The sequence below is a fragment of the Equus przewalskii genome, chromosome 20, assembly GCF_037783145.1.
Source record: "Equus przewalskii isolate Varuska chromosome 20, EquPr2, whole genome shotgun sequence".
NCBI classification, from domain to species: Eukaryota; Metazoa; Chordata; class Mammalia; order Perissodactyla; family Equidae; genus Equus; species Equus przewalskii.
The window spans coordinates 4,362,186-4,385,386 of NC_091850.1; the positions used below are offsets into that span (position 1 = coordinate 4,362,186).

At 48.1% G+C, this 23,201-nt stretch overlaps 1 protein-coding gene across 4 annotated transcripts; it reads right to left on the minus strand.

The window, feature by feature from the left end:
- Positions 1 to 824: 824 nt before the first annotated feature.
- On the minus strand, positions 825 to 21,399 carry SH3BP5L (SH3 binding domain protein 5 like). 4 transcript variants are annotated; one of them, XM_070586807.1, is made up of 8 exons: positions 20,973 to 21,397; positions 19,898 to 20,500; positions 14,896 to 14,974; positions 13,806 to 13,868; positions 13,514 to 13,642; positions 5,054 to 5,215; positions 3,427 to 3,600; positions 825 to 2,871 (listed from the first exon to the last, which is right to left on the minus strand). In XM_070586807.1, the coding sequence occupies exons 6-8, from the start codon at positions 5,162 to 5,164 to the stop codon at positions 2,404 to 2,406; spliced, it is 753 nt and encodes a 250-aa protein (XP_070442908.1). In that variant the 5' UTR covers positions 5,165 to 5,215; positions 13,514 to 13,642; positions 13,806 to 13,868; positions 14,896 to 14,974; positions 19,898 to 20,500; positions 20,973 to 21,397; the 3' UTR covers positions 825 to 2,403. The 4 variants fall into 4 exon arrangements, with proteins under 4 accessions (XP_070442908.1, XP_070442907.1, XP_070442905.1 ...); XM_070586806.1 differs by having other exon boundaries at positions 3,427 to 3,708; positions 20,973 to 21,112; XM_070586804.1 differs by lacking the exon at positions 14,896 to 14,974 and having other exon boundaries at positions 20,973 to 21,399.
- Between the last annotated feature and the right edge of the window lie 1,802 nt (positions 21,400 to 23,201).

Genomic DNA, 23,201 nt, shown 5'->3' on the forward strand with positions numbered 1-23,201 from the left:
TTCACCCTGCCCCTTAAGGGTCTTCAGGACACTCATTTCCCACCAGGTTTCCAGTGGGTCTCCTGCCCTCCTGCCTGGTAGCACCTTCTCCATACCTCGGCTGACTCCCTCACCTGGCTCTAAATGCAGGCATATCTCTGGTGGAGCTCAGTTCAAAGCCTTTGCTCTCCACCTCCATGCTCCTCAAGTTCTCATCCCTTCCCCACCTGAATTCACCAAATGTTTCAGAGGATGTGGGTCCAAACGCACTTAAACCCCTCCTGCCCCACGACAGGTCAAGCCTTGACATGGGAACCATCTCTTATCTATGCCAGGTTTTAATTTCAGGTAGACAACAAAGAACTTAGCATAAGTATGTCCTAACCATTGCAGAGCACAAAGCACATTCATTGCCTATCTGCAATTCAAGCCTGACTGGGCACCAGTGTATTTACTTGCTAAATCCCGCAACCCTACTTTTGCCCCTCTCCTTCGTTCATGCTCACGTCCAGACACGTGCAGGATTGGCACCCTCACCTCATCTGGACCACGGTGTCCACAACATGCATTCCACCCTGCAGACCCTTACTTGCCCAGCAGGCAGGGGGTGCAACTCCCAGATCACATCCAGACTTGCCTGGTGCATGTTCACCCTGGCCTGGTGGCCATAAGCCTTCCTTCCTCCTGTGGCCTGCTTCAATCCATCTCATCCTTCATCTCCCAAAAGGCCTTCCCTGACTACCCCAACGAACAAAACCCCCACTTCACCCTGCTCTTTCCCCTCTCCCCATACTCACCCCCACCCATCTCCTCCTCCCTCTCCTGACAGGGACAGTAAACATTACTATTACATAAACTATTTTATTTAAATAAATTCAGGGGCAGACCCTTTTCCCACACATACACATCGGCACATGCACGCACGCACACCCATGTCCTCCCTCCTTTTCTTCCCTCCATCCACGGCCACCTCAAACCCAGTGGTTCTCATTGTGACCACCCTACCTCAACCCTAGGACAGGGAGACTCTCTCCATGCCAAGGCCCATTCCTCCCCGAGTTGAACATAGCAGGACACAGGGAGAACATGAGCTCTCCCGCCCAGTGTCCAGCTCTCAGCCTTCCTGGGGTGAGATAAGAGGAAGGACTGGTTCTCCTGAAGCACCCAGATTCGGTGTGGCTTCCCCACCTTTCCCCACCACACAGCCTGGGAACACTCCAAGACACCTGGAACTGCTTTGCTTCCTATGGAGAGCAGGTCCCTTCACCCCAGGCCAACCCCTCCTGACATCAGGGGAGGCTCAGCAGCCAACCTTGAGCATTCCCCAAGGGATCCTGGAGTAGGTACTGTGTGGTTTGGGGAAGGGCGAGGGAGAGCAGTTGAGCACCAAATTCCCTAACTCCACTCTGCAGGAGAGTGCTGAAATTCGTCTCAGCAACCTCTACCCACAATGAGTGAACCTAACTCTGCAGCAGGAATGGCAAGGGCTTCAGCCATCAGGACTTCATTACATCTCCATTCCCCAACATGGACCCTGTTAGAGACCCACTAGCACCTTGGCAATGTTAAGGGCTAAGCCCAGTTGGGAAAACGCCATGCAAATGGGAGTCTGTTTGAAGTTGGTAGTGTCCCCCGTCTGTTGATCCTGGAGTTGGGCTTCACCTTCCCTGAAACTGGTACCCTTTAAGTCCTGCTCTGGGGCACACGTAACAAAGTGGCTTAGGTCATGAGGAAGCAGCACTGAAGGGACGGGCAGTGTCTTCCTGGAGGCACAGAGTCCCACACTGCATCTTCCCGGTTATACACAGGCAGGCAAGGACAGAGAACTGGGGCACAGGGTTGCCAGGGGGGCTCTACAGCACCCCTAGGGCCCCCTTGGGAGATGGGGAGGTAGGAGAGGCACCTGTCCATTCACTCAAGCTGAGGGACCAAGAAGCCAGGACTCAGTCCAGCACCCACCTTCTTTGATGGGCCCCCCTGTGCCTTCTAGACCAAGTTCCCTGAGGGGAATTGCCAGACAGATGGAAGGAGAGAACCAGAAAGGACTGCAAAGGCTATCAGACTGTGAGGAGCTGGCAAGGGAAGGTGAGACGTGAGAGCCAGAGACAAGCCTTCTGAAGGAGTAAGGCAGACAGCTGTCACCTGCAAGGTGGGAGAGGACAACAGAGAAAAAGCCATGAGAGGCAGTATGTCTCAGACATAGCCAACGAGGGAATCTAGGACCCGAGGAGAGGGAGCTCAGAGCCTCCCTGGCCTTGGGCAGGCCAGTGGTAGTAACAGATGAACCAGCCACCCCAAACATGGGGCTACAGGCTAAAGTTGCACTGGTGGTGGCCCTCACGGCCCCCACTGTCACTGCCCCAGTGCCCCCAACCCTGGGGACCCAGATCCATAACAGATGAACCAGCCACCCCAAGCACAGGACTACAGGCTAATGCTGCGCTGATGGCGGCCACGGCCTCCACTGTCACTGGCCCAGCGCCCCCCGCTCTGGGGACCCAGCTCCTGGCCGTCCAGACTGGCGTGGTCCGAGAGGCCGCGCAGGTGCTCCACAGAGTCACACTTCTGCAGATCCGAGGCCACAGTGCGCAGGCTCAGCAGGCTCAGTGTGTCCGTGTCAGGGGCCGCGCCAGGCCCCAGGCTACTGCCCTCCTCCAGCCCCCCGCCCTCAGCCCCCTCAATGATCCCACTGTCCCCATCCTCGCCGCCATCAGGCCCAGCCTCAGCCCCTACAGGGGAAGAGCGCCGCTGGCCCGGGGTATGAGGTGGCAGGCCCCGGCGCCGTGCATGAATCTGTTCGCTGATCTGCTCCAGGTTGCGCAGGGCGACCGAGTAGCGTGTCTTGGCCTGAGCTACCTGCTGCTCCAGCTCTGTCACCTTGGCCTTGTGTTCCTGTGGAGGGAGAGAGTGAGGTGAACCACTGGGCAACTCTCCATGGGCCTGGACCTGCTGAGTCCCATCAGTCCCACAAGGCACTCTGCGCTGGGGTCTCCTCTCCCAGGCCTTCGGCCTTGCTCACCACCCACCACAAACCTGCAATTCTTCTTCTCTTTCTATGGTCCTCCTCCAGGAATCCTGCCCTCCTCTTGACCTGGGCCCAACTGACCAGGACCTTCCTCTCAGGCCTTCATTCCCACCCACTGCTCCTCCTCTTCTCACTGTCCCCTTTCCCTGTCTGCCTGGTTTCTCTTCCCATTCTCCCTGGTTTCACCCAATTCTCACTTTTCTCTTGTTTACCCCCCTTTTAACTCGGTTCTCTGCCAGCACCCACCCCTGAACCCCACCCCCGACTCCTGCACGGTCACTCTGAATACATGCACCACCACCTGTCCTACCATGCTGCTCTGGCAGATGGCCCAGAGAGGGAGACCAGTGTCCTCTCTACCTGCCCCCACTGTCCACGCTTGCTGCCTGTTCACCCACTCTCCCCTTCTCCCACTCAGCTACCTCAAGGATTTGGCTGAATTGGGCCTTGAGCTCAAAGTAGGGGCGGCTCTTGCCAATGGCCCGCCGGAGGGTCTTCTGCAGGGCCTGGACCCGAGCCTCAGCCTGCTGGCACAGCCGCGTCACTCGCTGGTGTTCCCGCTCGCCACGAAGCCGCTCTTCCTCTGCCTCGTTCACCTGGCCCAGGTATGGTGGAGGATACACATCACTGAGCTGGAACCTGCCCCTGTTGTCTGCCCCAGGCTGCCACTCCCCACTGGAGAGCCTGGAGAGGGCACCGAGCCCCTGAGACACAAAGGAGAATAGCGGATCCTTGCACCTGCCTATTATTACCTGTACCACTTGTCACTCAGCTTTGCTGCTGCAAGGAGAGGGTGCTGGGGCCTTTGGACCACTCATAAGCGTGTGGGGAATGTTTGTCTGTGAGCACAGCTACCACAGCCATCACCCTCAGGAAGTCCTCAGTGCTGGGGCTGAGGGGATGGGAGGAGCTCCAGTATGGGGAGCCACAGCTCTGCACTGGGTTCTCCAAGTTTCCACGGCTGAACAGGGAGCAGCTAAGGGCTCCAGCCACTTCGTCCACCAGGAGTAGGGGGCCGATCTTGGGCATGCACACCAGAGCCCTGTCACACACGGCTTCAACAACCCCTCCTCCAGTGTTGTGTTCTCTGTGTGAGCTCCAGAGTGGAAGTGAAGCAAGGCCATGGGCCTGGACTAAGGAGCACACAAAAAACCTCGAGACACAACAACTCCTCAGGAGCTGACACTTGCTGCTATAGACTAAATGTGTCCCCTCAAAATTCATTATGTTGCAATCCTAACCCTAATGTGATGTTATTGGATGTGGGCCTCTGAGAGGTGATAAGATCATATGTGGGGAGCTCCCTGAATGGAATTAGTACCCTTATAAAAGAAGCCCTCGAGAGGTCCCATGCGACTTCTGCCATGTGAGAACACAGTGAAGAAAATGGCCAGCCATCTAGGAACCAGGAATCGGGCCCCTAATCAGACATCAAATCTGCCTGCACCTTGATCTTGGAATTCCAAGCCTCCAAAACTGTGAGAAATAACCATTTGCTGTTTAAGCCACCCAGTCTGTTATTTTGATATAACAGCCTGAGTGGACTAAGACACTTGCCCTTTGTACGGTGAAGGTGGCAGACTGGAGCTGATGCCAAGGATCTTCCTGCTCCCTGGTCCCCTTTGAGTAGCTTGGAAATGATACACAAATTATACTTCAAAAATCAAGATACACTGGCAGTGCTCAAAAGCAAGGAAGGAATAACATTTGGAAAACAGAAGTGAGTCGTCACAGATAAACATAACAAAATGTTGAGTGTTGAATCCAGAGCATCCAGCAGGGGTGAACTGTTCGGTTAGTCCCACATCTGGAGGCAAAACCCAGAAAGACATTCTGAGTCAGAAGGAAATGTACATGGGAAGCACTGGAGGCCAAACAGGGCAGAGATCAAGGAACAGGTTTTGCCTGAAACATAATCAAAGCTGAGGGAAGAGTGGAAAGGAAGAAAGAGAGAGAGAGAAAGAGGAATGAGGAAGGTGATGAGATGAAGGGATAGGAAAGGAAATACTGGAACCAGCAAGGGGGACCTGCTGGCACTGCCGGGCTCACCTTGCACGTGGCGTGGTTGAGCATCTCCTGCCATGTGGGGTCCAGGCGGTTCTTGTCAGCCATGACGCCCTGCTCGGCCACAAACACCATCTCCCGGGCAGCGTTGTGCATGCTCACGGCCCGCTCATATCGCAGTGCTGCCTTCTGAGTCTCCTGCTGCGCCTGAGGGGAGAGGGCCATCAGGACACGGTGCCCCAAGGTACACCTGGCCACCCATGGAGGCCCACCCTGGGCAAGGACAAGAGAAGGAAAAGGCCTGTTGCAATGTCGGCCTTACTTCCCAAACTAAGCTATGGATAAAATGCCAAGGAAGAACAGAACTTTTTTTAGAAATTCTAGAAAGAACAGAATCTTTACAGAATTCTCTATAAAGAATATTTTTTAAGGATATGGCCTAAGAGGAAAAATAAACGTAGACATAAAGATTGAAAAGAATGATACTACCAGTGGAGGATGAGTGTGTAAAATGCAGCACTCTCAAAGGCCACTGGCCTTTTGCCCTAGAGAGAACAAAGACAAACCCGCACGACTTTAGTTGAAAGGTGGATAGTAACATGGACTGAGTCATACAGAAAGTACACCCCTGAAACCATCAACTCCAGCCCAGCAGGTAAGCTGAAGGAAATAATCAGATAACTGCTCAGAGATATTCATCACAGCTATGCTTATCCAACAAAAAACTGGAAACAAAACTAAGTTTTCAGTTACAGGGAACTGGTTAAATGAATAATAGTACAGTTAATATATGGAAATATTATGCAGCCTTTAAAAGTGATAGCATGGATGTTTATTAATAAGGAAGCATCTCATAATATAAGTAAAATAAAGAAATAAAAATAGCATGCATTGGTGAGTGATGTCAGCAACATGACAGTGGGAGATGCTCCCTTTGTTTCTCCCCTTCAGTCTACAACTAGTAAAACACCCATAACTCAGTGAAGAGTCCTCTGCCTAACAGACCAGGATGCATCTGAAGGTGGATGGACTGGAACACACACAGGCAGCAGAACCAGGGGAGCAGCAGAGGCAGTGCCCACAATCCTGGATCCCTCAGCCACGGCAGCTAACCCCACAGCCCCAGGGAAGCCAGTAGCAGCAGGAGAGGTGATACAAATGACTCCACAGGCCACAGTGGTGCCCATAGCCACAGGGAACCAGGCAGGAGCAGCAGTGGGGCCTGCAATCCCAGTTCCTCCAGCCAAGGCAGTGCCTGAGAATCCAGCCCCACCCTCTTTCCTTGCAGCAGCTGCGACCGCTCACCTGTCAACCCTGGACACAGCAGAGGGGCCTGTGACTCCAGCTCCCCCAAACTCTCCTACTCCCCCTGCCACAGCAGCAGTCCCCAAAAGCGAGGAAACCCCAGATGCAGCAGAAACACTCATCATGCCAGTGCACCCAGCAGCAACACTAGTGAGCACAGTAACACTGGCAGCAGCAAGGCACCAGCAACTTTAGAGGTGCAAGCAGTGATGAGGAAGGCACCAGTGACACTTCTGGCAGAGGACGTGGAGGGTGGAAAGTGCCAATCCTCAAACATAGTCAGAGGCAGCTCAGGTAAGAAAGACCAAAAGTTTGGTCTATAGCTCCACCTACTAAAGAACAAAAGAAAGACCTCTAATTAAAAACCTGTTGAACTGTTAGACTCAAAGTAAACAAAGCTTTACCTAAAGAAGAAAGGTGTTCGTTCATCACTTTAAATAAACTGTCAGAGGAACAACTCAGGAAGCACCATGAGAAACCACAGTAACACGTTATCATGAAAAGAAAATGACAATTCTCCAGAAACCAAACTGAAAGTCACAGAACACTGTGGACTGACAGAGAATTCAAAACAGGTGTCATGAAGAAACTCCGTAAGCTACAGGAAAACTCAGAAAGGCAGTTCAGTGAGCTCAGAAATGCAATTAATCATCAGAAGGAATACTTGACCAAAGAGACTGAAACTCTAAAGAGAACCAAACAGAAATTCTGGAGCTGAAGAACTGAATAAGCGAGATGAAGAAGGCATTAGAAAGCACTGGAAATAGAGCAGACCATATGGAAGAGAGAATTAGTGAGCTTGAAGACAGAAACCTAGAAATGATGCAGGTACAAGAGGAGAGAGAACCAAGATTTTTTAAAGTGCAGAAACTCAGCAAGAACTATCTGACTCCATTAGAAAAGGTGACAAAAGGATAATAGGCATCCCAGAAGGAGAAGAGAGCAGAGAGCTTATTTAAAGAAATAACAGCTGAGAATTTTCCCAAACCTGGGGAAGGAACTGGATACACAAGTCCATGAATATAACAGAACATCTAATTATCTCAACACAAAAAGACCTTCTCCAAGACTTGCTATATAAAAATCAACAATAAAGAGAATTTTAAAGGCAGACGGGAAAAAAACCCAGTAATCCCATTAAGCTATCAGCATATTTCTCAGGAAAAACTCTACAGGCCAAGAGAGAGTAGAATGATAGACTCAAAACACTGAAAGAGAAACAAAGCCTTTCCAGATAAACCAATCTGAGAGAGCTCATCATCACTAGACCTGCCTTACAAGAAATGCTGAAAGGAGCTCTTTAAATGAAATGAAAAGGCAAGGGGGTACAGAAAACTTCAAGTAAGGTGATAAGCGGACAATCAGAAAATTTCAATTCTCTATCAGAACAGGCTGTTAAGCACTTAATTACAGCACAAAGGGGGAAAAACATTAAAAATAACTATAGCTACATCAATCTGATAACATATTCAAGACATAAAGAGGTATAATTTGTAACAACAAAAACATAAAAAGGAAAGAGAAAAAGGATGGAATCTCTACAGGCAAATGAAGAAAAGACGCTATCAGCAGAAAAAGAATATTATGCCTTGAGACATTTTATACAAACTTCACAATAACCACAAAACAATAATCTAGAGCAGAGATACTAAACATGAAAAAAGAAGAAACTGAGAAACACATCATAGAAAACCACCAAACTAAAAGGGCAGACAGAAACACAAGGAAAAGAGAAAACAGACATAAACCAAGCACAAAAAAAAGATAAAATGGCAGAATTAAGCCCTCATATATCAATAATCACCCTAAATGTAAATGGATTGAATTTGCCAATCAAAAGACAGAGAGTAGCCAGATGGGCGAAAAAACAAGACCCAACTATGTGTTGCCTATGAGAGAGACAGCTCTAAAGAGAAACATAAGCTCAAAGTGAAGGGTTGGAAGATGATATGCAAACCAAATGGCAGCCAAAGGAAAGTTGGTGTAGCCATACTCATATTAGACAGAATAGACTTCAAGCCAAAAAAGGTAACAAGAGACAAAGATGGACATTACATAATGATAAAGAGGACAACGCATTAGGAAGACATAACATTTATTAATATACATGTGCCTAACATGGAAGCACCAAAATATTTAAAGCAACTGTTAACAGGCCTAAAGGGAGAAACTGATAGCAGCATAATAATAGTAGAGGACTTTAACACCGCACTAACATCAACGGGCAGGTCATTCAGACAGAAAGGCAACCAGGAAACACCAGCCTAAAATGAAACATTAGACCAGATGGACTTAATAGATAGATACAGAACATTCCATCAAAAAGCAGCAGAATACACATTGTTCCCAAGTATACATGGAACATTTTCAAAGACAGACCATATACTGGGACAAAAAACAAGTCTCAATAAATTTAAGAAAGTTGAAATCATAGCAAGCATTTTTTCTGACCACACGGTATGAAAGCAGAAGTAAACTACAAGAAGAAAGCTGGAAAAATCACAAATATGTGGAGACTAAGCAACATGCTACTGAACAACTACTGGATCTATGAAGAAATCAAAAGAGATATCAAAAAACACCTGAAGGCAAATGGAAATGAAAATACAACATACCAAAATCTATGGGATGCAGCAAAAGTAGTACTAAGTGGGAAGTTTATAGTAATACAGGTCTACCTCAAGAAACAAGAAAAACCTCAAACAATCTAACCTTACACCTAAAGGAACTAGAAAAAGAAGAACAAAGCCCAAAGTCAGTAAAAGGCAGGAAATATAAAAATCAGAGCAGAAAGAAGTGAAATAGAGACTTAAAAAAACAACATAAAAGATTAATGAAAGAGATGGTTCTTTGAAACAATAAACAAAATTGACAAACCATTAGCTAAACTAAGAAAAAAAGAGAGAAAGCTCAAATAAATAAAATCAGAAACAAAAGAGAAGTTACAACACATACCACAGAAATACGAAGCATTATAAGAGACTCCTACAAACAGCTATACACCAACAAATTGGACAATTTAGAATAGAAAAACTCTTAGAATCACACAAGCTTCCAAAACTAAATCATGAAGAAATAGAAAATATGAATAGACAGATCACTAGTAAAGAGATCGAAACAATGATTACCATTTCAAAAACCTCCCACAAAACAAAAGTCCAGGACCACGCGGCCTCACTGGTGAATTCTACCAAACACTCAAAGATTTAAAATCTATCCTTCTGAAACTCTTCCAAAAAAAACTGAAGAGGAGGGAATGCATCCTAACTCATTTTATGAGGCCAACATCACCCTGATACCATAACCAGACAAGGACAACACAAAAAGGAAAATTATAGGCCAATATCTCTCATGAACATAGATGCAAAAATCCTCAACAAACTATTAGCAAACCAAATACAACCATACCTTAAAAAGATCATACAACAATGATCAAGAGGGATTTACTCCAGGGATGCAAAAATGGTTCAACATCCATAAATCAATCAACGTGATACACTACATTAACAAAATGAAGACTCAAAATCATATAATCATCTCAATAAATGCATAAAAAACATCTGACAAGATTCAACATCCATTTATGATAAAAACTCAATAAAAAGGGGATAGAAGAAAACTACCTCAATGTAATACAGGCCATATATGACAAACCCACAGCTAACATTATACTCAACGGTGAAAAATTGAAAGCTATCCCTCTAAGGTTAGGAACAAGACAAGGATGTCCACTCTTACCACTGATTCAACATAGTATTGGGAGTCCTAGCCAGAGCAATTATGCAGGAAAAAGAAACAAAAGGGATCCAAACTGGAAAGGAATAAGTAAAACTGTTACTATTCACAGGTGACATACATACAGAAAACCCTAAAGACTCAACTAAAAAGCTATTAGAAATAATAAACAAGTACGGTAAAGTTGCAGGTACAAAAATCAACCTATAGGGGCTGGCCCAGTGGCGCAGCAAAGTTTGCATGTTCCACTTCTCGGTGACCCGGGGTTCGCCAGTTTGGATCCCCGGTGTGGACATGGCACTGCTTGGCAAGCCATGCTGTGGTAGGCGTCCCATGTATAAAGGAGAGGAAGATGGGCATGGATGTTAGCTCAGGGCCAGTCTTCCTCAGCAAAAAGAGGAGGATTAGCAGTAGTTAGCTCAGAGCTAATCTTCCTCAAAAAAAAAAGAAAAATCAATATACAAAACCTGTTGCATTTCTACACACTAACAACAAACTAGCAGAAAGAGAAATTAAGGAAACAATCCTATTTACAATCGTAACAAAAAGAAAAAAATACCTAGGAATAAATTTAACCACGGAGTTGAAAGACCTGTACACTGAAAACTGTATGATAGCATTGAAAGAAATTGAAAAATGACACAAAGAAATGGAAAGATATTCCATACTCACGGATGGGAAGAAGTCACTATTACCTAAAGCAATCAAAAACTCAATGCAGGGGCTGGCCCAGTGGTGTAGTAGTTAAGTTCGTGCACTCTGCTTTGGTGGCCCGGAGGTCGCTGGTTAGGATCCCGGGTGCGGACCTGGCACTGTTTATCAAGCCACTCTGTGGCAAGTGTCCCACATATAAAATAGAGGAGGATGGACACAGATGTTAGCTCACGGCCAATCTTCCTGAGCAAAAAGAGGAGGATTGGCAGTGGATGCTAGCTCAGGGCCAATCTTCCTCAAAAAATAAATAAATAAATAAAATCAATGCAATCCCCATCAAAATCCCAATGACATTTCTCACAAAATAGAACAAAAAAATCCTACAATTTATATGGAACCACAAAAGATCCTGAATATTCAGAGCAATCCTGAGAAAAAAGAACAAAGCTAGAGGAATCACACCTGATTTCAAATTATACTACAAAGCTATAGTAATCAAAACAGCACGGTATTGGCAGAAAGACACACAGATCAATGGAATACAATTGAGAGCCCAGAAATAAACCCATACATATACAGACAACTAATTTATGACGAAGGAGCCAAGAACATACAATGGAAATGAAAGTCTCTTCAACGAATGCTGCTGGGAAAACTGAACAGCCACATGCAAAAAAAATGAAACTAGACCGCTATCTTACACCATACACAAAAATTAACTCAAAATGGATTAAAGCTTGAATGTAAGACCTGAAACCATAAAACTCCCAGAAGAAAACATAGGCAGTACACTCTCTGATATCGGTCTTAACAGTATCTTTTTGGATATGTCTCCTCAGGCAAGGGAAACAAAAGAAAAAATAAACAAATGGCACTACATCAAACTAAAAAGCTTCTGTACAGCAAGGGAAACTATCAACAAAACAAGAAGACAACTTACCAAATGGCAGAAGATACTTGCAAATCATATATCCAATCAGGGGTTAATACTCAAAATACATAAAGAACTCATACAACTCAACAAAAAAAACCCAATTAAAAAATAGGCAGAGGATCTGAACAGACATTTTCCAAAGAAGACATACAGACACATGGCCAACAGGCACAGGAAAAGGCGTTCAACATCACTAATTACTAGGGAAATGCAAATCAAAATTACAATGAGATATCTCACCTCGCACCCATTAGAATGTTATTATCAAAAAAACAAGAAATAACAAGTTTTGGAGAGGATGTGAAGAAAAGGGAACCCTCATACACTCTAGGTGGGAATGTAAATTGGTGCAGCCACCACGAAAAACAGTATGAAGATTCCTTTAAAAATTAAGAATATAACCACCATATGATCCAGCTATTCCACTTCTGCGTGTTTATCCAGAGAACATGACAATACTGATTTAAAAAGAGATACGCACCCCTATGTCCACTGCAGCACTATTTACAATAGCCAAGATACAAAAACAACCTAAGTGCCCATCAATGGATGAATGGATAAAGAAGATGTAGTTTATGCACACAATGGAATCCTACGCCACCATAAAAAAAAGATGAAATCTTGCCATTTGCAACAGAGATGGACCTTGAGGATATTGTGCTAAGTGAAAATTAGCATAATAAATTAGAGAATAACAAATACTATATGATTTCACTCCTATGTGGAATATTAAAACAAGCAAAATAAATCAACAAACAAAACAAAATGAAAACAAACACATAGAAACGGAGAACATGTTGCTGGTTACCAGAAGGAAAGGAGTGTGGGAGGACGGCAAAATGGGTAAGGGAGTCAATTGTATGGTGAGGGATGGAAACTAGATTTTGGTGGTGAGCAGTGCGGTGTTCACACAAGTCGAATTATAATGTTGTACACACGAAACTTACATAATGTTATAAACCAACGTTAGCTCAAAAAAAAATTAGCACATTGTGTAATCTTATTTAGGCAGGATATATACCAATTTTTTTTAAAAGGATTTTCTATGCTGTATTAATCACATTTTTTATCTTCTGTATCTTATGATGCTTTGACATCCTGGGAGCCTTGCTGGTCCTCCCAGAACTAGTTAACTCCTAGATAGTAAACTCTGTGAGCACACCTTTCATATGCAAACCAACATATCGAAAGCCCACCACCTCCTTTATGCAACTCTCATACACCAAGCCAATACTGTCCCTGGCCCTAAATCACACCAGGGCCAGGCACCAGAAACTAGAGACCACTCCTATAGCCCAGAGCCCACCACAGTTATTTAAACCATCCAATCCTAAGCTTGCTCAAAGTTGCCTACCCTGCCCTTACCCATTCCTTCCCACAAAAACAATAAAGGCTCTGGGCCAAGCTTTCCCTTTGGGCCTTCTGCCTCTGGACCAACCCAGATTCTTCCCCACGTGTCCCCTTCCTCTTGGGAACTGCTAGTTCCCAATAAACTCTTCTTTCAAGGCAGTTTTCTGTGTCTGTCATCTTACCACATTTGACTAAAACAAATCTCAGGTACAAAAATCACGAAACATGAGCATGGTAGGATTTGGGGTGATTCTGGTCTTCTCTTATATCTTGTTTTACAGTTACAGTTACAATTAGTCTTCCAATAGTGAATGCACATTATTTGTGTAAAGAAAAAAAAAAGGGAGGGAGAGGGGTAAAGGAGTGGAGGGGTAAGCAAAGAAAAGAGACATGAACCAAAGGTAAGAGAAGAAAGAGAGAAAAGAAATGAGAAAAGGTGTTGTGTCTCCCACTCTATACAGAGATAGAAGAATCCAGGGCCTGGCTCAGCACGCAGCCCTTCCAGAACGTGGGTCAGCTGGCTGTACCTCCTTAGCCAGCCGTCGAGCCTCATAGTAGGGTCGGGCCTTCTCAATGCAGCTCCCCAAGTGGGAGCCCTGTGTATTCAGCTTCCTCGCCGACTCCTGTAGGATCCTCCGATAGGTGGTCCTGGCCTCCTGGCAAAGGAATAGACACAGGCAGAGGAAAGGTATGCATGGGTCCCAGCCCCTCTTGTTTCTCACACACGCCCCTTCCCCTGCCACTGTACTGAACGGGGAGGGAAACAGACAGAGACACCCCTAGGACCAGCCCAAGGGTGTGAGGAAAGGAGAAACTCACATCCAGCTGCAGCTCCACCTGATTGATCTCCTCGCTGGCCTGGTTCAGATGTTCCAGCTCCTCCTACCACACAGATGGGCAGAGAGTTAAGAGAAGTGGAAGCCTCATGTGAACCAGGTGGGGTGGGAGCACAGGGCACAGAGGGAAAGCCCACCAAACCAGGGAAGGGAAGAAATGGAGGAGAAGGGCACTGTCGAATGCCTCCTTGTCAGAGACCTAATATATAGTCTCCTGTAATGCTCACAATTCCACCTCTGTAGCAGGTAGTAAAAGCTCCATTTTGAAGATGAAGAAATCGAGGTTGAGAGAATGGAACACTTGTATGCACAGAGAGAAGTGGCAGCAAGCCTGAGTCTCTCCATCAGACTATACCACCTCCTCCTCACACTCCAGCCAGGAGGAATTTCCTTGGAGCTAACAGTCTCTGTCCCAGAGAGAGGATGACCCCCTGGACCATTCACTCAGCACATACTTACTGCATACTTATCATAGCTCAGCACCATGAAACCTGAGAATTTAGAACACAGAGAGGTGGCAGCTCACGGCCCAGTAAGTAAGCAACAGGCCCTCGGTTGTGTGAGGAGCCATGTGATAGGTGGTTGTGGTGGAGGTGGCAGGATCACTCACCTGGGCATGGGAAGGCCAGGGCACTTTGCTCCCAGACAGAGCTTTGATGGATGCACAGAAAAGCATCAGTGACAGGGAGGTGGCCGGGAATCAAAAGAAAGGCAGGTGCCTGGGGCAAACAAGGTGTCAGGTGAGAAGCCAGCAAGGCTAAGGTACAGGGGAAGGGATACCAGGGCTTTTCCCAATGGCAGGGGGAGCCCCTCAGAGGCTGGCGCCAACTGGTCTATAGTTTAGGAAGGTTGATCTAAGTAATGCAGGGAAAGCTTAAAGGGACCAGAGAGAGAAAGTGGAGGCTGTCTGCAGTTTCCAGGAGGGAGAGGAGAGGGCAGATCCCAGGAAAATGCAGATGCAGAATCACGAAGGCTTTGTGGACAATTAAGGTCAAGATTAGGGAAGAGTGCATAGTTCAAGAGGCCTCTAGGTCTGCTAGGACAGTGGAGTGAAAGCGACCCCAAGTACTCACATAGTAAATACTGTGGGAGGGACAGCCTCAGGGAGAAGTCACCAGACAAGCTGGCTTGAGCACCTCATTGGCCCCAGGGCTGAAAAAAGAAGCAACGGAACCAGCAGGCCTTTCAGTGACATGGCAGAGAGCGGGGAGGCATGCTGCCCTTGAGTATCCTCTCCTACCCTTTCTCGGTCAAGTTCCCAGAGCCCAGCGAGGCAATGACACTTCTGAGCAGGAGCAATACCTGCAGAAATGCCCAGTGCTTAGCTATGGGATCCTCTTCCACAAGCCCTGTAGACCCTGGAAAGGCCAGCAGGACCCAGCATGCTGGGCGTGGCCCAGGAACAACGTGCACTTGGCAGTGAGTGATGTTGCCATCACTGGCTCCTGCGCACCTCATTTGGCCCTTCCAACAACCCAGTGTATGATCCCCTTTCAGTCCTTTTATTTCTATACCCCTTCTCAAGCCCCAAAAGATTTGCCCAGCAAGTAAGAATCCAGAAAACCAAGTTTGCCCTAATTACAGTAAAAGGAAAAACACAAAAGAAGAAATATATAACAGAACCAGGCACAAGGACATGAAAAAATGCACACCTACAACAATGTAGACTCTGCCTCAAAGAGGGCCACAAACTTGCCTCTAAACTTTCCAGAAGAGAGCTGTCCAACAGAAATACAATGTAAACCTTACACGCAATTTTTAATTTTCTAGTAGACACATTTTTAAAAGGCAAAACCAAACAGATGAAACTGTAACAATATATTTCATCCAAATGTACTGGCTATCCAAGTGTATCATACCAAAATGGCCAGCAGCATGTGGCTCCTGTACTGGACAGTGCAGGTCTAGGAGTTGGCGCACATGGGCAAGCTGATTACTTACACAACCCAGTGTCCATAAGATGACGACAAACCACTCTGGAACCACAGGCAGCCAACATGGCTCAGAAGACCCCAGAAGACTCCACCTGACAACACAGAGCTAGCTCTAAGCTTCACAGTGCCTTCCTAACAAGGACATCATCTGCAGCTGATGGAATCACCCCAAAGGGCCCTCAGAAAAGGCAACTCCTGTCAGGATTAGAGGCAACCTCTCCCCCTCTGGGCCCAGCTTCCTGTGGCTTGACTTGGATTACTGTGGGTTTCAGACTAGGAAAGGAGGTGACAGTCCTTTCAGCAGCTTCTGCAGGAATATTTCTTGCTCAGCTAATTCACATTTGATAAACAAGAAGCAATGAGGTGGGCAATCGGGGATAGAGCTGGGACTGGATCCAGGACCTGACCTTTGATCTGGCTTTCCTGCTACTGTGACCTCTGTGTGACATCACCAAGAAGACAGGAGTACCATAACCTAGGAAAACCACAGCACTGGAAGGAAAAGAACAGGCCTCAGGAGGGCAATAAACATTGATTCTGCAGGAGAAGAGAAGGAGGTGGGTAAACGCCACCCTGCAACGTTCCTGTGGGCAAATCAAGGTCCAAGACTGGATTCCACTCAGTTTCATGGCCTACAGTGCTCCCAGCCCCTGACAAGATCATGAGGAATGAATGGCTCTACATAAGTTATCCCTACTGGAAAAAGGACATGAAGGACTCCGGCATTGGAAAGGGTGGGAATGGACATGTCTTTCTACATGGGACTCCATGTGCATGTGCGAGCACCTCCAGCAATTAAAAAGCCTTCTGTTGATGAAATCTGCCCCTCAGTCACAAAGCTCTTTCTAACAGGACAAAGAAACTGGGGAGCAGAGCATGCTGGAGGGCAAGGTGGGCAAAGGGGTTAAGGGATAGACAGGCGGGGGCAGACCTAGAGCAAGGCTGTGGGGAAGCTGACAATCACCCATGGCTGTTTTGGGCATTTGGCGACACATTTCATTTGGCCTGCTCCACCAGGGACTCCTGGCACCTGGCTGAAATGGAATTCGAAGAGGATGAAGTCTGAGTCAGAGCGCATCATCCATCAGTGAGCCAGCAGCTAGCAGGGCGGGCGACCTTCTCAGAGCATACCCGGCTCATTCCCAGGATGCCAGGCCACTGAGTTAAAGGCATGGGTACTCAGGCTACAGATGCTCCTGCCTATCTTGTGCAAGCCATTAAAACACTCAAGCCCAAGGTCAGTTGGCGGGGCCAGGGTGATGCACAGCCCAAGAAATCAGAAATACAGGAAATAGGACTGTCCTGTGAGAGCTAAACCAACACTTCAGATGAGGTTGCAAAGTCACTCTGCAGAGTCTCGAGGAGGAACAGGTGATGAAAGAATGTACCCACCACAAGGGAGGGGATGAGAAAGTCACAGGGAAAGAGACCCAGGCCCATCGTACCATCATCCTCCTTCACTCCTTCCCTCCGCTGGGACCCTCTCTCTTTCAGAAAGCCGAGGACTAGCCTGGAGACCTCAAAGACCTACACTGAGGTCAAGACATGGAGACACAGAGAGTGGCCTTCCTTGGGGAATAGCACACTCCAGGTAGGCCTGGAGCTGGCCTCCAGCTAGCTTCCCTGCAAGTTCCAAAGGGATCCCACCAGAAAATGGGGACAGAGCTGCATGTCTGCCAAGAAACCCCTTTCCCAATGTCAGAAAGAACCTCGCCCTAAGGGCAATCATCTCTGGGAGTTCCAGAAAATACCTGAACAGGGTCTAGACTGCATGTTGGAACCGGCTTCTCGCCCCACCCAGACCAGGAGAATTCAGATGTCTGGGCATGGCTCAGGAATAGGTATTTTTAAAGCTCCCTGGTGGGCACTGATGGATCTGTGGGTGGAGACCCACTGAATGCACTGAGAATCCAGAAAAATAAACACCCATTTAAAGCTCTGAAATGTATCATCAGGATAACGTGGTCTTGTGCACTGCCAACACTAAAAGGGACCTCAAAAGACACAAGCCCCAATCTTCTTCTCATCCACAAGAGCCCAAACCCAGACAGGTTGAATGCTGCTGGCCTCCTCCATGAAGGGTGCCCCTCACACCAGGCTGCCTCTCCCACAGGGCAAGAAGACACTGCATCCCTGCTGAGGCCAGAGCACCTGTCCAGCCATGAGTGCACCGTCAGTGAGAGAGGCCTCTACAACAAGCATTCTTCCCTACGCAGCCCACGTTCCACAACAGACCTCACAGTTTGGCAAGAGAGATTAGCGGCTGCCTGCCCCTCTTGCTCCAGTAACACTGCAAGCCCACTGGAGGCAAGGTGAATCTTACGCCTGCTCAGTATTCTCCACTTCTCACAGAGCTCCTCTAACAGAACTGTCTGGGATGAGACAAATGTTCTATTTCTGCACTGCCAACAGCACCTGGGGAACTGTATCTTTAATTTTTATTTAACTTTAATTGACTTTATTTAAGCAGCCACACGCAGCTAGTGGCTACTTTATTACGCAGCAGAGCATGAGAGTGACTCTCCAAACTACTGTCTCTCCTATGTGGGTACTGGAAAAATACACAGGAGCCAGAGAAACTAAGCAAAGAAACCACAGAGGGTTCTCTTCCGGAGCAGGCCAAAGAATGCTGCAGGGAGGTATACAAAGGGCATCACACAGCCCTCCTCCCCGAGGAACAGACAAGGATCTCATTCCCAAAGCACCACCTACAAACTTTCACCAAGAGACAAGCAAAAGAGTTTGTGAAAGGAAAGAATAGTAGCACTATGTCAGAGCAGAGCAGGAAGGAGTTGCGCAAATCAGCTAGAACAACCTCTCACTTTACAGATGAAGAAACTGAGGCTTGGAGAGGTTATGTAACTTGCAGGAAAAATCACAAATCACAGGGCTGGAGGTTACTTGAATCTCAGCCCAAAGCTTTTCTCACTACAACTTGTTTCCTTAGTGGAGGACAAATCTGTGGAACTAGCAGGAAGAACTGAGCTGTTTTCAATGCAATACCCATAACACACAGCAGAAATAAATTACTGACTCATGCCAGTAAATGAATGGCTTAACACTGCTCCACTTAAGCACAGACACAGTTCCCCCACACATGTCCTGGGAACCTCCACCAAGAGGGCAGGAAGGATGCTAGGACCAGCTCTGATTTCTTCTTGACTCACTGAAGTATCTAATAAAGGTCTGCTGACAGAGAAGCCCAGGAATGCAAGCCCCAGGATGCTCTTGCTCGCCTGGAGAGGTATGAGTCACCTCTACATCAGAACCTCGGAGATGCCACCAGACCAAACTGCAGACTCAGGCCCCAAACACACAGGAGCCTCCTGGCCCTCACCTGCCCAAGCAGCTTCCCCAGGGAGCCCTTCTCTGCTGCTGCCCGGAAAGCCTCAATCCAGCCTCAGGTGGCCACAAATCTCCTCCGCTTGGTGCCTATCCTCCTCACCCACTGCTCCAAGGTCTCCTTCACAAAGATGTGCCCTCCTACCAACGAGCCTGTAAACGCTCCCAGGCGATAAATCAGCTCTTCCATTCATTTGATGGGTCTAGCATCCTCAGAGCCAGGAATGTGTGTTATTAAGGACTGACCATGACTGATAAAACCCCCTGAAACCATCAAATTTCCTTCTAAGCCTGAACCTGATGCCAACTTTATAAGACGTGAAAGGTCTCACCCTTTATAGATGTGAACATCCCTGGGCGGCACTAATGAAAAGGTGAGAGAGATGAAAAGATTCAAAACTGCCTCCCAATCTCCAAGTCACCCCCTCTCACATCCTACTCACTGCATATCTCTGAGCCAACAGCCTCTTTGCTTATTTGAAAAGAACAACAGTTCTACCCTCCACTGACCTAAAGTGCGCCTCCTGCATCTGCTGCCAATTTGTCACTTCACTTTTTCGGTGAAGCCTTCAGCAACACTCCACAGGCACTCAGGCCTGGCCTTTCTCTGCACACTCATCACACACAACTCTTTTAGCACTTGTCACACTATATTGCAATGAGTTGTTGACAAACTTGTTTTCCTTCCCTGCCCCAGTATCCTTAGGAGAGAGTCAAGTCTAATCCTTCATTTATCTGGCAGCTCTTCAGGAAAGCTGGAATCTGGGCTCCCTGTCTCTCCCCTATTCAGTCTTTTCACCTGTATTCTAGGATCCAGTTCTTCCTCCTCTCTTGGGGACGATTTGGCCTCAGTGCTGTTACTTCCATCTCCTCTGGGCTCCTCTGCGACTGGGCTCCTCGGGACTTCATCCTCTACAATCTCAGGTCGAAGCTCCCCCTGCGGGGTCTCTCGTCCCCCTGGAACCTGCCTGAGTTCAGCCATGCTGACAGGGAGAGGGCACAGCCCTATGCACACGAGAGGACCAACATGCTGGAACCAGAGCCCCAGCTTACGGCTTCCTGGGCTCTGGGTGGCAGGAAGAAGAGATTCTCTTCTCAAAGGGTGGAAAAGGGGCGCAGGAAGAACCTCACACTTGAATACCGGTTAGAGGGCGATATTCAAGTCGTCACTGAGGTTCCTAGAGCTGTAGCCTTGAATGTGCAAAAGTTCTTCCCTCCCCGACCCAGGGAGTCCACCAGGAGAGATCTGGAGCAACAGCTCCGAGGTAGGGGGCAAAGGGGGTTTGGATCCTGGGCCGAGGCCTGCGAGGAGGAGCACCATTCGGGAGAGTGGAGGCAGATGCCTCCAGGCTGTGGTGGCAGCTGGAGAGAAAAGGCTGGACCCAAACAGAGGCTGCGGGAGCTGCAGGGGAAACAAAGGCCAAGTACACGGTCAGCATCAGAACATCGGCTACCAGCCCCTTCCAACCCCTCAGCCTCCCAAGGACTCCATTCTCGCCCTCCCACACCGCCATATTCCGACCAGCCCCCACCCAACTTCTTTCCTCAGCCCCGAAAGACTTGAGCTCTTAACTCTTCCCGCGTTCCAGCTCCTCTCGCCCCAGCCCCTCCCCCACTGGCAGCTTCCAGACTTCCCTCCCTGCTCTCACCCTCCCCTCCACGCCAGCTTTTCTTCTGCCCTCCCCACTCCACCCTCGCCCGGCTTTGCAATTCACCTTGTAACCCCCAGCCCCGCCCCACCTCCTCGTCTCTCTCCAACTCGGCGGACAATCCGAGCCACCCGTGTCCAACCCCACACTCTTCCTCAATCCCTAGGGCCCTGCCCCCAGACCTCCTACACAGCCGGGAACAAAGGCCCCCCTTCACCGCCTTACCTCAGTTTACCTTTCCGTCTGCGGAGCTCCTTCACCGCAAACAATCTTCCCCCTCCCTCCCCGCAGCAAGCCCGTCCAACCAAATACGACCGGACCGAGAGGAAGCGGAAATACATCATCCAGCAACAACACCCTCCTGCCGTCTCGCCCCTCCCTCCCGGCCCAGTCACGTATAGATTCCTCAACACTCGCCCCGGCCCAGCCTTCGGTTTCCGTACAAAATGGTGCCCTACGACGCTCAGGCTCCCTATCCGTTGCCTCCAGCCCATCCTCCACCACAGCTGAATGAGTGTGTTATGCTGAGGAAAACTAGGGTGGGTGATGGAAGGCGAGAGTCCCTGGTGGTAGGAAAGTGCTAGAAATGAAACGGAGATTGGACCATATCCTTAGAGCGCTGCCATCTTGCTTTACGGCCCTGCAGCTCTGCGGCTCTGGCTTCACTTCCGGCCTCGCCCGGGAAGACAGAAGCGGCGGCGGAAGTGAGTTTGTGGGCTTCTGGATGTGGCGTTCCTGCTGCCCGAGCCCGGGGACAAGTGGACTCTGTTTGGGGGACGCAAGGTCGTTTTTCCAGCAGTGACTGTCATAACTCCAGGGAGATTAGCGGTACCCTCAGTAACGGTGTCTAAACGGACAGCGCTGATGGGTAAATCTTTCTCCTTGAGGCCTGTGGCCGGCGCCGTCACCACGACCCCTGCGCTGCCCCTAGCCGCCGGCTCCTCCCCGAGCCAGGCTCTCTGCCGCTGAACGCAGTGTGGTGGAGGCTCTGATTACCCCGTGAGCGCTAATTAGAAGCTTAGTTACGTGAGTTCAGTGCTCAAAAGCCCGCGAGGAGGAGTTTGTTGCATGGCCTTGTGTATCAATGAAAAGACCTGACCTGCGCGACCGCTTCTCGGTGTCGCCAGGCGAGGCCTAAGGGTGGACTTCAGGATGGATGTTTTCTTTTTGCAGAAGGCGTAACTTCCTCAGAGCCAGCTCAAGGTTTGTCCCGAGGTAGAGAAGGCAAATGGATTGAATTTTCCTTCTTTTTTAACCCCCCTCGCCCCATGAATAACCACATGAGAAAAAATTTCTTTAAGTAGAGCCAGATACTTTACTTTAAAAGTGTTTTAGGGGCTGGCCTGGTGGCATAGTGGTTAGGTTCGTCCGCTTTACCTTCATGGCCTGGGGTCGGCAGGTTGGGATCCTGGGCGCAGACCTAGCACCACTTGTCAAGCCACGCTGAGGGGGCGTGTCACACAAAATAGGGGAAGACTGGCACAGATGTTAGCTGAGGGACAATCTTCCTCAAGCAGAAAGAGGAAGATTGGCAACAGATGTTAGTTCAGGGCCAATCTTCCTCACCAAAAAAAACCCACAAAGTGATTTAAAACAGATATTTTCCCACAAAATTGGAAATTTCATTTTTAAAATTCCTAAAGTGACTTTTCTCCCTCCAGTGAGGCGGCAGGACCCTGAATAAGTGTCTAAGTGGACAAATATGATGGATAATAATGCCTCAGCCTTTTATCACCTTCCTTTTGTTTTTAAGGAACAACTAACATAGTTTCACCCTACAAGAACCATGAAATTGGGGCCGGCCCGGTGGCGCAGCAGTTAAGTTCTCACGTTCTGCTTCTCGGCCCAGGGTTCACTGGTTTGGATTCTGGGTGCGGACATGGCACCGCTTGGCATGCCATGCTGTGGCAGGCGTCCCACATATAAAGTGGAGGAAGATGGGCATGGATGTTAGCTCAGGGCCAGTCTTTCTCAGCCAAAAGAGCAGGATTGGCAGTAGTTAGCTCAGGGCTAGTCTTCCTTAAAAAAAAAACCCATGAAGTTTCATATAGAAATCAGAAACAATTTATTGATTTGTTCCCCACCACTTACTTTAATTTTGTAAAACTGGAGTTTCGCTGTGCTCCATTTTACCCACTATCTTCTGTCTACTCCAGCCTGAAGTCTCCCAACCTTTCCTGTTCAGCGCTACTCCAATATCTGTCATCCTTATACCTTGTCTCACAGCTCCTTTTCTCTTTGCATTCAGCCCTTAGCAGTTAGGAGCTGCTTCTAGTTGTCACATATCTTTGTTGCATTTGGTGGGGAAACATGAATACGTGTAATGAGCACACTGCCCCTAGATCACATCCTGAGGTTCAGTAGCCTCCGTGATGTCTCCGCTGGCCTCTCCCATAGTTGACTCTCATTCCCTAAGACCAAATGTGATCTCATTATGTTATGGATTGTAATATA

Coding starts and splice junctions, on each gene's coding strand:
- SH3BP5L (XM_070586803.1), bottom strand. CDS start 20,080: ATGGCTGAACTCAGGCAGGTTCCAGGGGGACGAGAGACCCCGCAGGGG. Junction 13,869..19,897: donor AACTGGATCCTAGAATACAG/GTGAAAAGACTG, acceptor TCTGTGTGGTAG/GAGGAGCTGGAACATCTGAA. Junction 3,709..5,053: donor TCAACCACGCCACGTGCAAG/GTGAGCCCGGCA, acceptor TTTGTGTCTCAG/GGGCTCGGTGCCCTCTCCAG.